This window comes from Sebastes fasciatus, chromosome 20, assembly GCF_043250625.1.
Source record: "Sebastes fasciatus isolate fSebFas1 chromosome 20, fSebFas1.pri, whole genome shotgun sequence".
Classification (NCBI taxonomy): domain Eukaryota; kingdom Metazoa; phylum Chordata; class Actinopteri; order Perciformes; family Sebastidae; genus Sebastes; species Sebastes fasciatus.
This window is the reverse complement of record NC_133814.1, coordinates 17734697-17749422: the sequence shown is the minus strand read 5'-3', so window position 1 is coordinate 17749422 and position 14726 is coordinate 17734697. Positions and strand designations below refer to the sequence as shown.

The following is a 14726-nucleotide window of genomic DNA, read 5'->3' as shown; positions in this document are numbered from 1 at the left end:
TCTCCTTAGTAGGTCAATGACTCCGTCACCTCATAGGTTTGTGTTTGAACAAGGGAGCGACTCATTAATCAAATGTCTTGTCATTTACTGAATATCTTAGACATGTGTGTAAAGTCCAGTAAAATGTAAAATTTGAACCCTACAGAAACCAACTGCTGCAGGAGGTGTCAGTCTGACTCAGGTACTTGCTGTTTGTCGCACAGGAAACTCATGCACATTGGCTGAATCCAACCAACCATCCTCATCACCACAGTCCTTACATTATGTCCTCACACTGGGCCGTGTCGACATACTGTTCGTGGAATGACATCAGATGTGCTTTTTCTTTTTTTCTTTTTTTGGTTGGTTCATTTAGAAAAAGCTCCATGGCTGCTGTTGTGTTGTCTGTCGGAGTTTTACAGTATGAAGCATGTCACACATGTTGTTTTTATCATCCTGCCTGCGTTCACAGTTCACACTTGTGTTCTCGGCTGTTCATTGAAGCCATTAACAACCTAAGTTTATGCCTTGTTCTTCTTGGTGGTTTGTATGTTAATTAAACACACTACACACTTTGGTTAGGAAGAGTTGTGAACAGAGCTTTTACATCAGAATAATGTGATGAAACTTTAATGATCGCTCTAAGGAAACTGGGACAACAAGCATAAAGGAGAATATAGCAAATTGGATGTTAGATACAGTAAACGTGTGCAACAGCATTTCTGTACTGGGCAGGGTTATTATAGTAAAATAAGCAGTAAATAAGCAGAAACGTATTATTAGTGAACTGAAAATAAATAAAAACTATATCCTTTAAGAAAAATTAAAACTAAACTGAAACGATAGCACCTTAAAAAACGAACAAAAATAAAATAAAAATGAACGTAAATTCACTTCAGTTTTAGTTTTTTAGCTATAATATATCACTACCAAAAAAAGGAGACAGCATGAATTTCCATCAAGTCTCGTAACATTGAACCACAGAAACTGAACGCAAATGCTTCACTAAAGTAGCGCAACAATTTTACATTATGGCCATTTCTACACAGTTCTCCAACCATGTATTTTGTATCTATATGTAGCTACATACTTCTGAAACATACCTGGCGCTAACAAAAACAAACTAAAACTTATATAAAACTAAATATATAAAAACTGAAACTAAACGAAAACTAGCAAACACACTCTGAAAATGAACTAAAACTAAAATTAAATCGAAAAAGTCAAAACAAAAATATAATCAAAATCAAAAATTGCTATACTTGGTACTGGGCCACATATAGAAGGGCAAAATGAAATGGTATTATGTGTATATGATTATTTGTATGTGGACAAAATACCAGAAACTTAACTTAGACAATAAGAATGTATAAAATGAAACTGAACAAAAAAATACATTTTAAAAAAGACAACTACAGTGTGAAATTCATTATTTATTGCAGTATAAAATGGATTTTAAAATTATTAAAATATTAATAGAAATGCAAGAATTCAATTTGAAGGAATTGGATGAATATGTGACAATAAAAAATGCACATTATTTGCCAAATGTAGTGATTTTTTAAATCATGCCTGAGGCCATATGTACTATATGTATAGAAAGGTTTGTTTAAAATGGATACGGTTTGAGTTTCATTGTTTCCATTTGCCCCGAGTGTTTATCACGAGGAAGCTTTTTATCCAAATGCTCCTCTGTTGCACATATGGATGACTCTAATGAGCCTGGAGGGGTGCCGGGACCCGACCCAGGCTCCTCCAGTGTCGGCTCCTACTGTACCTCTAAAGGGAGGCCCTGACCCCAGGCCCACTGTGAAAAGGTCGCAGGTGAATCAGCCACCAGCGTATGCCGCCGCGACACCGCCGGCCCTGCCCAGCACCCCAAGGTGGGCACTAGCCCGGGCACATCTGCTCCGTGCCTAATTAGTATCATTGTGGACGAGGGCTTAAGGCCGGGCCTTCGATAATAGCAGCCTGTTGCTCGGGGAAACAGTCTGGCTCCTGTAAGCAGCTTCTTTGCGGGTCTGCTCATCTGATAATCTGCTGCAGAAGTACACGCTTAAAAACACAGTCGGCCTGACTGGGCAGTGTGTCAGGTGAAAGGGTCGTCAGTTAGTGAAGATTTGTCTTATCCAAGCGAAACGTGATGGTCTTGTCACACAAAGATTTAGCTTCATCTTTTACTAGTCAATAAAAGTGCATTTTCCCTTTTTTAAAGGCAGTATTTTTGCAAGTTTTAGCTCCTTATTTACAAATCATGTATGCATGATATTTTTTGCTGACTGTTTTCCAATGCATGCTGTACGGATTTTTTGTAATATTATTTCCATTAATTTCCACTCATTTCTGCACAGTATGAAAATCAGATAACAGCTAACTCTTGGGACTTTGGTTGAGTAATTAACAGTAAATCATATTAATCACATAATAAAGTGTATTTATATTGCACTTTTAAAACCTCCAGAAAAAGCAACAGAACACAAGAAAATTAGTAAAACTTGAAAATTAAAAATGAGGAAATGATCAGAGGTGGGACCAAGTCTCAAGTCTTTGCACTCAAGTCCCAAGTCCTAAACTTTGAGTTTTGAGTCCGAAACAAGTCATAATGCGCTCTTAACTAAATATAATGTCATTTTAACAACAGAATAATAATATATTAAATCTACAAAAATCATGGATGCTTTCTAAACTTTGTAGTTTTTTTTTTATTTATTTGTTAAAACAAGTGCGACTGAACTTTATCATAAAAAAGTAGAATTGATTCGTGGCATACTTTTTAATCAACATCCTTTTTTAAGCTTTGCACTTGGACGGAAGGTCTTTTCGAGTCAAAAGGGTCAAGTACAAGTAAAGCCACGAGTCGCTGGTGTTAAAGTCCAAGTCGAGCTGCAAGTCAAAGACAAAACAGATTTTGTGATAAAGTCATCAAATTACTCGACTACGTGATAACACATTCCCAACTTTTCAATAAAAGCTGTACTTTAATTGCATTTCAACGCTATGATAATGTGACAAAGAAAGCTCATTTGATGTTTGCTGTGATGTGTTACACAACTCCAGCAAGTTTATAGAGTCTCTTTTATAGAGTTTATTTTCATACGGTACAAAATTAAATGAACGGTTGCATGAAACTGAAATACACCAAAACACAATAGCATGCTTTGCAAAATGGTTAGCTGTTAAGTATAAATATGATTTTTAGTAAACGTTTTAAAACATGCAAAACCACTGCTATGGCTGTTTGAGGAAACTTGACCTCAGACACTTTTAACACACTGTGGACAGATTTTAGCTCCTGAATTAAGACATACGGATGTAGGTTTGCTCCCAATCAGCTTACTGCAGCGACACACAGTAACAGATTGAAGATTGAATGTTGGTTTGGCTTTAATGCACAAGGAATTAATTCTCACCAGGGGGCGAAGGAACGCTATAGATTTCCACCTCCGTGCTTTACTAGGACCCTGAATGGCGTGCCCTGTTTTTAATGAAGAGATTTGTTGCATGTGCCAGAAGAGATTATCATTTAAAACACTGGCCTGCTTAGGCGAAGGTTTGGTTTGTGTGTAACCATGACCAGTCAGAGCGATGAGATCTGCATAAATCATCTTGAGATCGTGGCGCGTATTGTATCATGTTCCAGTTCAGTTAGAGCCAAGTGGATTTCTTTATAGATACACACTATAATCTTTATCTTGAATCTGTGAACACAGATTTTATTTAAATGTTTTATTGTTGACATTTTTATTGCATTTTCCGATGGATGGAATATGGATTACCGGCACGGAAGTTAAGCAATGTGGACACCACGTTAGTTCAGATTTAAACATCACACAATAACACAAACAAACTAACCGATTGATGTAGCCGTAGACCAACAACTCGCGTGTTCTGCGAGGTAAAATTACTGTTTTTGTGAATGGAGTCTGGTAGCTTTGAAGACATGTCTTATTGTTGACATTTTTATTCAGAAATCCTGCATTTTTTACATGTAAATAGATAGAAATTTGCCTCGAAAAAGCTGGATACTGAGTTCTTACGACAGCAGGAGTGGGAAGTTAAGAGGAATAAGGGACAGCTTTTCTATCGGTCAGTGAGGTTTTTGATGTTGCGACAAAGAACGCAGGATGTCAAAACACAGCAACCCAGAAATCTGCCGCATTTTCTTCTTCTCCTCATGCCGCTTGGCCTCCACATGGCCACACATGCTTGTGGCCTCACTAAAACCTTTTTGGCACGAATCCAAGCGCCCCCCCCCCCCTCCCCACGTTCCCTTCGCCGGATGGACATGGCACGACATTGCGGCCATGTGGCCAGCAGGAGGCTGTATTTAAGCCGGGGCAGCTCTGAAATGGGCCATAAAACCTAGCCAGCAAGTCTGGCTCCCCATGAGGCAACGGGCCTAAGTACTCATTGACAAGACTCCAACATCACTGACTTCCCAGAGAGAGAGAGAGAGAGAGAGAGAGAGAGAGAGAGAGAGAGAGAGAGAGAGAGAGGAAATAATGCAAGAAAAAAAAAAAGGCAGCAGACAAAGATGAGGTGCAGACAGGAGGCGGTTGTCTGGCCTATTTAGACGGGCTGTTTTATAACCATTAGCGCTTTCAATCCACAATATGTAGCTGCTTCCTCATACTTTTCCACAGCTGCACACTCACTGTCATTATGTTTTTTTCTTTAATTTGTCTTGCAGCTCATTTTCACTTAATGAAACAGCTCCTTGACTGCATATGTTTAAGGGGGACCTCAGGGGAAATATGTCACATTTTGATGCCACATGGCAGCCATGACATTCACATGTTCCCACTTCACACATCCTCCATCAGCTTTCTGAAAACATCACTCACCCTGAAATTAAAGTCTTAAGTAACCGAGCTAATGAAGTCAGTTTACAGACTCGGCTTTTTACGAGTTCGCGCTCGCTTCCGTGCGCCGAAGTGTTGCGGAGCTGAGAGGGTGACCGGAGAGGTAAAATATGTGTTTAAAGGCGATCCACCTGTGAGATTCGATCTAACTCATGGGTTGTCACGGGTTGACAGGTGCGTAACCTGTTATACCCCGCTCTTCAAAAAGACCACATGATGGATGAGTCGCTTCCATTTCATTATCAAATTGGCATTGATGAATAATTGGTGGCATCTGTGAGAAGACAAAAGAGAGGTTTGATGGCTGCCAGGCGGGCATCCGTGGCTCTGTGGCGTGGAGTGCCGCGAGGCGAGAGAGCGAGATGATTTACGATCCAGCCGGTAGTTTATAGTTTGGCAACCGGGTGTAAGCAATGTCATAGCAACCACTTATTCGTGCAGTTTTCCGTATATTACGAGGTAAATCCCAGAATTTTACAGTTCCGGGAAAGCCTATAAGCGAGGAATTCTTTGGCTGAAACTAAACATGGCTGTTTTGCATGGCCTCTTGGGCGCTCTCAGTAACCAGGGATACTAGGGCTCCCTAGACTCTCTCTTATTTTAATTGACTTTGGCCTGCAGGAGGCTTGTGTCCATTCAAACCTTTCTGGGCAGAGAGAGAGAGGGAGAGAGAAGGGAGGGAGGAACTGAATGTGAATAGAGCTCCCTCAGAAACTAAAGAGTGCAGCCCACTAGAGCCGTTCTTGTTAGTTTGCTCGTGGTCTTTGTTCTCCTTTCAGCCCTTCTGGCTAAATGTCTTCAAACAAGCCGTTTGGGGGTTGTGATTCTCTCCGACAGGTTTATAGCGAAAAGATTGGACTTATGGTTAGTGTGGGAATAAGTGAGGAAGTGTGATGTGACGACTGGATGTTTGTGTGGACGTTAGTGACCAAGTGGGACGACGCCAGGTGGGAGTCCAGGGTTGACAAGGGAGCAGGTGTCTATTAGATACTGAGCAGAGAGGGAGGGGGGTCTTGGCATCTGCCTCACCTGCTGCCTCCCCCACAGTCCACCCTGCCAGGAAAACGCAGGGAGAGAGGGAGGGAGGACAGGAAAAAAGATGAAGAGTAGAGAAAAATTGTTTTGGAGGAGGCAGCAACCTTTTTAATGGAAGCCATTTATGTCATGTTTGTGGGGTTATCCTCTCCCACAGGTTGCTCGTGCAGCACCTGGTAGTCACTGTTCATCCTGGTGGGGTTTGCTGCTGTTTTAAAGGGTCACCCAAGTTACAAAAACACGTTTATTTTACTTCTACCTCCACCCTATAATACAATGGAGGTGAATGGAACATGTTGTCAACAGTTTTTATAGGGATCATTCCTTTGGTAAGATGGATTTATAGGTGATGCGAGGGTGATAACTGTCGATAGCTGGAGTATGTGTTTTGATTTATACTGCTGCTCCACTGCAACAGTAGACAGATTTATCGTTAATAAGCCTAGAGCTGACCCTTCAAAGCTTCGACCGTTACCATGGTAATCAGCCTCTGAATCAGTATTTGAATGCTTCGTTTTTGTTCGTTTCTTTATTATATGAGTAAGTAATAATAATGTATAAATCCCCAAATAGCCCATGAAATAAGGAATAGTCCCCCATTATTCATATTCAACATGAATTATTATTAGTTATTCTCAGACGGATATCGCTGTTTGTTGTGTGTAGAGGTGAGTGTGTGTACAGTAGTGCAGCAGCGTGTACTGAAACTGGGGGAGATGGAGAACGATGGACAGAAGAACCTGTTAGCCTGCTGAGTCGCGCAGCAGATACCTTCGAATATTTCTTAGCGAAGCTTACTGTCACTGTGTTTACATTCTTTCAGTTACTGTGTTATGAGTGACGTTGGGAACGTCTGCCTTGTTTCATGACTAAAAAGACTGCTGAGCCTTTTCTTTCATCTTGCTTCATGTTGTATTCACTCTCAACTATCTTTACCGGATTCAGAAACTTGAACACACAAGCAGCCCAAACTGACCAGTCACAGTTCTTGCTGTTCTCATACACCGTTCGTAGCTATACCTACGAAAAGTAATGCACTGGAATTCGTATATAATCCACCAAATCAATTTGTACAGTATGTATTACACGTAATTGTGAACCAGGAAGTATAAAGAGCGACAAACGGTGCGAAGGGAGGAGGTTGAGGTAGATGGGTGGGTCAAAAAACACCAGACTTTTGTCCAGGAGACCGGTGTTCGTACCTGGTGTGAAACCAGAAGTCAACGTTGATTTATTTGTTATATAACTTCCGTACTTAAAGGTCCAGTGTGTAGGATCTGGCGATATCTAGCGGTGAGGTGAAGAGATTGCAACCAACTGAAGCCTCTCCTGTGCTCCTGAGCTACGGTGGCCATCAAGAAAACGTGAATGGCACTCTCTAGAGCCATTTGGAGCAGAGCCAGTGCGTAGAGTGTGTGTACGTGGGAAGTGAGTTGTGAAGCAAGAGAGAGAGAGAGAGAGCAGCAGCGACGGGAGCGAGTAACGTTATCGACTTCGGCCCAAGCAGGAAAAGTTAACAGAGTTTGGTTCGTCCGTTCTGAGCTACTGTAGAAACATGTTGGACTACTAGATAAAAACGGATCATTCTAAGATAACGAAAACACAATGATTCTTATTTTCAGGTGATTATACACTAAAGAAAACATTACTTATTAATATTATATATTCCATTTCTGCCAATAGATCCCCCTAATTGTTAGACACTGTTCCTTTAAGTTACGCCACTCCCTGAGTTACTTTAACCCACGATCTTTTCCTAAACCTAACTGAGTTGTTTCCTGTGAAGACAGAAGTTTATTGTGAAAAGACCGTATGCATGAAACAAGCGTAAATTGACATGTGTTGCTGGACATTTGTAGTAAATCGCACAAAAAATTAGGAATAACTTTTTGTAAGGTATACGAACCGTTGTATGAGGATAGGTTTACGCCATATAGTTAAATTTTTGAGGAGGTGCACGTCAGCTACGGAGCCTACGCACGTGCTGTAGCTCCTTGAGACTGTTCAACAAAACTGTTTAAATTTTAGTAAAAATGACTTTGTTTCCGGAAAGACACATTCCTTGATTTTTGTCTTTAATAAATTGAATTTTGAGCAGCACCAATGAAATTCTGTTCACTTCCATTGTATCGGGCTAGAGACAGAAATCCCTGAGACAGATATCTCTAAACTTGGGCGAACCACAATGGCTAGACGGCGTGTAATTTGGGTGAACTGACCCTTTAATCTAGAGGCGTTTTTTCTTTTTTGGTAGAGCAAAAGGAGGCAGAATCGAGGTATTTAATCAGCACAGTTTATCTCTGCGCCTCCTGTCTGAGTGTGTGGTGAAAGTCGGGGTGGGGGGAGCATTATCATTGGAAAGAGCATTGAACAACTGTCAGGGATGCAGTCCGTGTCGTTTGTCATGTCTCCCCGGGGCTTTATGACAGAGAGAGACGGTGGAAAGCTGGAGGCTGCAGGGCCCAGCCACCGAACCACCCATCTAGTCCCAGCAGACGCGTTTTACCGCCCTTCGCCGTGGCTGACCATCAGGCTGCGCAGCTGAGCACCAGAATATCAATACGGCTCAGACTCGGCCCGGGCCCCTGGGACCATCTACAAGGCAAACAGCATAGGCTCCTCTCCTTATGGAAGACAGAAACCCATAGCCGCCAGGGAGACCAATGTAAACAGAGCAACAACAAAAAAGATGCTCTGTAAGCACCAAACGGCAGTTTGATTCACTCCAGAATAGCCACTTGGAAGAGCTACACCTGAGACGATTATCTCCAGATTTGGCTCTTCTCAGGGAGGGAAACAGATGAGTCTATTGAAGGACCGTCTGTGGGAGGAGAGGAGAAGAAAAACAGTAATCCTTTTGTTCATCATCCGCACTGTCCTGAGAGATGCTTGGGTGAAGGAGGAGGAGGGAGAGAATGTGAAGAGCAACAGAGTTGGCTGTTCCTCCTCCTGTCATATGAAACCTGAAGTTTATCCTCTGAGTCAATGACAGAGAGCCTCTCCTTTTAAACAGGTTGGTGCTCAGCGGAGGTGATAATTTTGTGTGGCGATAAGCTCTTTATCTAACGGTGGGGTAGAATAATTCCTCTTTAAGTGGCAGCGCTGCTTCTCCTCTTTTTTCCTCTTTTTTCCTTTAGATATGGATTGTCATTTTCGCTGCGAGGCTCAGCGCTGTTGTTGTTTTTGTCCTGCGGCTGTTGATGTCAGCCTCGGTGTGAAGCGAGGATACCGTCCTCCTCAGCCAGACGGCCTCACGGTGCCACAGTTAGGGGATAAATTGCGGAGACATGTTTATCAACATAGAAGAAGTGCAAGTTACCCCTTGTTGGAAGAGAATAATGGGACCTAATTGAGCTGTAACATGCTGGCTGGTCGCCAGGCCCTTGAATTGAAAACTCCTCTCCATCAGAAGGGGGTTCTGGAGGAGAGAGGGAGGGTTTGCTGCTGAAAACACTGCATAGATGTGAAACTCGTAAACCTATTAGCCGCACTTGGACCCCGGTTATATTTAATCAAAACTAACCTACAAAAATCTACCTGTGAGTGTGATGTTTTCAGGAGGAGAGAGAGCACCTGAGAGGCCCCTTTTCCTGTCAACCCAAAGCACAGTAAAGTCAGATCAATCCTCAGGAGGAACAGCACAGCCTGTCTCCTGGCACCTGCCTCGCCAAGAACAGGAGGCAGGAAGGAGGAGGAGGGAAAGAGAGAGGGAGCATGAGCGGGTGGGGAAGGAGGAAAAACCCAGCTGCCTCCTCTGCGTCTGAGCCCCGTGCTGCTTTTTAAAGGAGCACGGGAGGGAGGGGAGAGGGAAGAGGAGAGAGACTGCTGGCACCATCTGTACATGTCTTTTGTATTCCAGCCCTCATCTTTACACAGAGCGAGGCTGGTGTGCTCAGTGTTCGAATGAAAGGAGAGGACGTGCCTTTTGGGGGTGCGATGCTCGGAGAGGAGAGGAGAGAGGTGTGTGTGTGTGTGTGTCGACGCTGAGATTCTGTTTTGTCCTCTCGGAAAAAAATTCAGAGGACATCTCGTCTTATAATGTGGCGTCGCTCCTTATGTGTTTGCAAGCACTCATGTGTGGGCAAATCTCTGGGTTGCCATGTTTGTGATGGGAGTCAGAAGCTTTTGTTTGTTCCTCCCTCCCATCAGCCCCATTAGCCTGATGCCTCCTCTCTCACTGACTCACTCAACCTTTTTTTTTTTTTTATCTCTCCCTCTCTCCCTCTCTGTGTAATACGCGCTGTGGCGGCCCGTCCTTGCATGTGGCAGCAGGGTGGATCTGCCTGCGAGGACAGCCTGCGTTGTCTGCTGTCATATTGACGTGGCTTTTTTTGCTGAAATCACCAAGCGCTCTGTTTCACCCCCTCCTCCTCCTCGTCCTCCTCCTCGTCCTCCCTCGCTCCTTAGTCAGCCTAGAAGTGCTGTGAATCATAAGAGGAGGTGGCTGCCCCTGCTCTTTGATTGAATCCACATTCCCTTTTCTCCTTCCGACGCCGCAGAGAGAGGCAAGAAGGAGTGCAGGGAGAGAATAAGGAGAAGTGAGTCTTTTGTAGTTGGCACAGTACAAAAACATGCACTGCAGATGAGAAGCATATGATTCGATCAAACACGCTCTGTGGTGGCTACCTAACCGAGCAGTAGGTAGGTAGGTAGGAAGGTGGAGAGGAGGGAAGGGCTGGAGTCCATCTGCAGGCTCAGAGTGAACTCTAGTGGCCGAGAGCTGCAGTGACATGCTGGATATGAAGCTGATCTTTTATATTGCAGCATAAAGGTGCCTCCTTTTGTTTCTTACTAGGGCTGGCAATTGATTAAAATATTTAATTGCGATTAATCACATGATTGTCCACAGTTAATCATGATTAATCGCACATTTTTATCTGTTCAAAATGTACCTTAAAGGGAGATTTAATACTCTTATCAACATGGGAGTGGGCAAATATGCTGCTTTATGCAAACGTATGTATATATTTATTATTGTAAATCAATTACCAACACAAAACAATGACAAATATTGTCCAGAAACCCTCACAGGTACTGCACTTGGAATAAAAAATATGCTCAAATCATAACATGGCAAACTGCAGCCCAACAGGCAACAACAGCTGTCAGTGTGTCAGTGTGCTGACTTGACTTTGACTTGCCCCGAAACTGCATGTGATTATCATAAAGTGGGCATGTCTGTAAAGGGGAGACTCGTGGGTACCCATAGAACCCATTTTCATTCACATATCTTGAGGTCAGAGGTCAAGGGACCCCTTTGAAGATGGCCATTACAGCTTTTCCTCGCCAAAATGTAGCGCAATTTTAGAGCGTTATTAAACCTCATTCGCGACAAGCAAGTATGACATGGTTGGTACCAATGGATTCCTTTATCTATTAGATTAGTCTGAAGAGAGTGGCAGTGCACATGAGTGGATACAACGACCAGCTTTAAAAGACAGCAAGACATTATAGAACAATAATTATTTATAGAGCAATTAACTATTAAAAGAAGAGCAGGAATCAGTCATTCAGTCGGAGAAAGTGGCACAAAAGTGTACAAGCAAATGCATTTACTGTTCTTTTATTCAGTTTGATTCATCTGTAGAAGTTCCTCTATAATGTCACCTTCATGAAGGTCATGTCTCTCTCTTCAGTGTTTGCATTCATCCTCCATAGAGAGTCTTCATGTCGTTTTTTCCAGTAAATGGTGGTGGATTTAATTGAATCATTGAACGGTGATGAACACAACAGAAGATAATGTGTAATTTGCTGCAAGCACGGATATAAGTACTACATTTAACCTCCTCTGAATATGTGGAAAGCTTCATTCTTAAAGTCCATTAAACATAAAGTAGTCAATGAGCAGAATAAAAGTTCTTATTTGACTAAACTAAACTAAAAATGACCCTTCAACAGTTCATATAAACAAACTAAAAACTAAAAAAATAATACTGAAATCTTACTTTTACCCAGCAGAGAATTGTCCTCACATTTTAAAATTTGTTTTAAATGTTTTCAGTAACATTTCTTATTTTTTCTCATCTAATAGGATGCTTAAATGTTTCATGTTGTTGCAGAGCTACGTGGCCTTACAGACTGTACAGCTATTCTTGTTTTGGAGGCCCGTTGCACAGACAGGACTCCTTGATTTGCTGTATTTTGCACAAAGACCTTACACATCATTTTGTCAGTCAGGCCATTGCTTTTTTTCCCAGAAGCTTCTGTTTTTTGTTTCGTCTGCCGTCCTCTCCTCACATAATCAGTTTTTGCAGGGTTTTTTTTTGCAGCGCTTGCAGTAGAGGGCTGTTAACCTCTGCAGTTATTTCTCACAGGAGTCCACCGATTCTCACTCATTCCTCTGCTCTCTCTCTCTCTCCAGCTCTCCTGTCGTCGTGGTGCGAAGAGCTGGGACGCCTCCTCCTCCTCCGTCACCAGAAGAACAGGCAGAACGAGCCTCCGGGAAAAGTGCCCATGCAGCCCCCCATGAGCTCCATGAAGCCCGGCCTCTCGCACGGGTCAGTGTTCGCACTGCTGCGCTTTTTGGCTTGTGCGCGAGGCGTGTTTATGTGTGTGTCGGGTGTGTGAACAGATAGACCGGGCCCTCGGGGAAAGCCCTTCCTCTCCACATGAAGCCCGGTGTTCCTTATGGATCAGTGGCCAGACTAACTGCTTGTAGCACAGTCAATAGGGACAAAAAGCACCTCACAACCCCGAGTACATGTAGTTAATAATTACAACGCAGTGTTTGTGCATTTCGAGAGGAAGAACATGCTTATATTGTGTAATCCTGACAATAAAACCTTTCTGTCCCTATCGTTCAGCAAATGCAAATATACTTACTATGACTGTGCTATTGTGCCGGGCAAATATTTGTGCAGTGACGCAGGGCACATTTTGATTTGTCGACTCAATGTGTTTTTATCCGCCCTCAGCAGAGATGGGTCTTTTCCATACGACTCGGTTCCCTGGCAACAGAACACCAATCAGCCTCCAGGTTCGTTGTCGGTGGTGACTACCGTCTGGGGCGTGACCAACACGTCGCAGAGCCAGGTGAGATCCCGTACCTGTACGACAGAGGAGAAGTGTTTCTGATAGGATCGCATTTCTGTAGTTTTAAAGTGCTGCTGTCTTTATGTTAAAGCCTCCAACATTTACGCGTGTTTATCTCTCTGTATGTCTTCGTTCAACAGGTGTTGGGGAATCCCATGGTGAACAACAACAATCCCATGAACCCTGGGGGCAACCCTATGGGCTCGGGTATGTCTGGTAACAACCAAGGGATGAACTCTCCTCAGTTCCCCGGTCCTCAGCAGCAGTTCCCCAACAAGGGCAACTCCAACCAGGCCTACATGCAGCAGGGCATGTACGGACGACCCAACTACCCCGGTGGAGGAGGCTTTGGTGGCAAGTAAGTGGACGTTGGATTAATACCGGATGTTGCGATGATTAAAATTGCTTCCTAAGAAGTAATTCTGACAGTTGAAATGGTCACACTCCTACCTATATTGTCTCTTTGTCGTAGTTACCCTGGAGGGCCGAACGCTGGACCTGGAGGAATGGGCATCCCTCAACACTCCCGCCCTCAGTCGGACTTCACCCAGCCTGCCGCTGCTGCCGCCGCCGCCGCAGTTGCTGCCGCAGCAGCCACAGCAACCGCCACTGCCACAGCGACCGTAGCCGCCCTGCAGCAGGAAACCCAGAACAAGGACATGAACCAATACGGACCGGTAGGATAAAACAAACACTGACTTTGCCTTTCAATACTAGCAGTAGTACGAGTTGATTTAGGGTTATTGATGAACAAGGTTAAATCAATGTTAAGGGTGAGTGATTAGCTGAAGTAGTAATGGAGCCAAATGGCACATTTAGCTTTAACAAAAGCTAACAGGCGCACATATTTTTCCTCTTTTGTGACTTTTAATAGACTCTTTTCACTTGCAAAATTTGCCACATTGACTGTCAACTCAGAGATGGTTGATTGGACCCATTTTGTCTTCCAGATGAGTTCCTCTTTCCAGATGGGACCAAACCAGGCGTACAACAGCCAGTTCATGAACCAGCCAGGACCCCGCGGCCCTCCGTCCATCCCTGGGAACATGGGCACTGGCATGAATGCGTCAAGCATGAGCGGGCCCCCCATGGGAATGAACCAGCCCAGAGGCCCAGGCATGGCGCCTTTCGGGGCCCACGGCCAGAGGATGCCACAGCAAGGCTACGCAGGGCCCCGGCCTCAGGGCATGGGGATGCAGGGCATGAAAAGGCCGTACCCGGGGGAGGTGAGTGGATGTGAAATCAACACTTTCACTTTCAAGGTTTAGCTTGTTTGCTGCATGTTGGAATATATGTTTGTCATCCACAGCCAAGCTATGGTGGGCAGCAGTATGGACCAAACGGCCAGTTCCCTAACCAGCAGGGGCCGTACCCCACACCCAACCCCTCGAGGCCGCTCCCGTCCCCCAACTACCCGGGCCAGAGGATGCCAGGACAGCAGCTGCAGGGCCAGTACCCGCCACCCAGCGGTGCCATGGGCCAGTACTATAAGGTGCAGTAATACTGCTATTCAACCAAAAATGTGATGATTATTTGCAGGATATCATCCCAAAAAACATTTAGTAAGCTTTTTTGGTTCAAATAATAGAGGTTAATTTGGTGCAAAAACTCATTTTGAGTTTGTTTTTAATCACATTGCAGCAAGAGCCAACTTTTAATGGCCAAACAAATAACTTCTCTGGGAGTGGATATCAGTACAGCCAGGGTAACATGAATGGGGTAAGTCCACCACTTTTGTTTCATCACATTATCTTTCTCTTGGTTGTGCTGTTTTTAGTCCCATGAACATTTGATTTACTTAGTGATTTTCTTCCATAT

At 43.8% G+C, this 14726-nt stretch overlaps 1 protein-coding gene across 10 annotated transcripts in view; it reads left to right on the top strand.

Annotated features, from left to right (window-relative positions):
* Positions 1 to 14726, top strand: part of LOC141758023 (zinc finger MIZ domain-containing protein 1-like) — a 134263-nt gene that overhangs the window by 111089 nt on the left and 8448 nt on the right. For 3 of the 10 annotated variants that reach the window (XM_074619047.1, XM_074619049.1, XM_074619056.1), the window contains 8 exons: positions 146 to 181; positions 12238 to 12373; positions 12791 to 12908; positions 13049 to 13266; positions 13381 to 13585; positions 13859 to 14134; positions 14218 to 14400; positions 14550 to 14627. In XM_074619047.1, coding sequence (XP_074475148.1) covers positions 146 to 181; positions 12238 to 12373; positions 12791 to 12908; positions 13049 to 13266; positions 13381 to 13585; positions 13859 to 14134; positions 14218 to 14400; positions 14550 to 14627 — 1250 coding nt within the window. The remainder of the gene's footprint in view (positions 1 to 145; positions 182 to 12237; positions 12374 to 12790; positions 12909 to 13048; positions 13267 to 13380; positions 13586 to 13858; positions 14135 to 14217; positions 14401 to 14549; positions 14628 to 14726) is intronic. The other 7 variants (XM_074619054.1, XM_074619051.1, XM_074619057.1 and 4 more) reach the window with 3 other exon arrangements.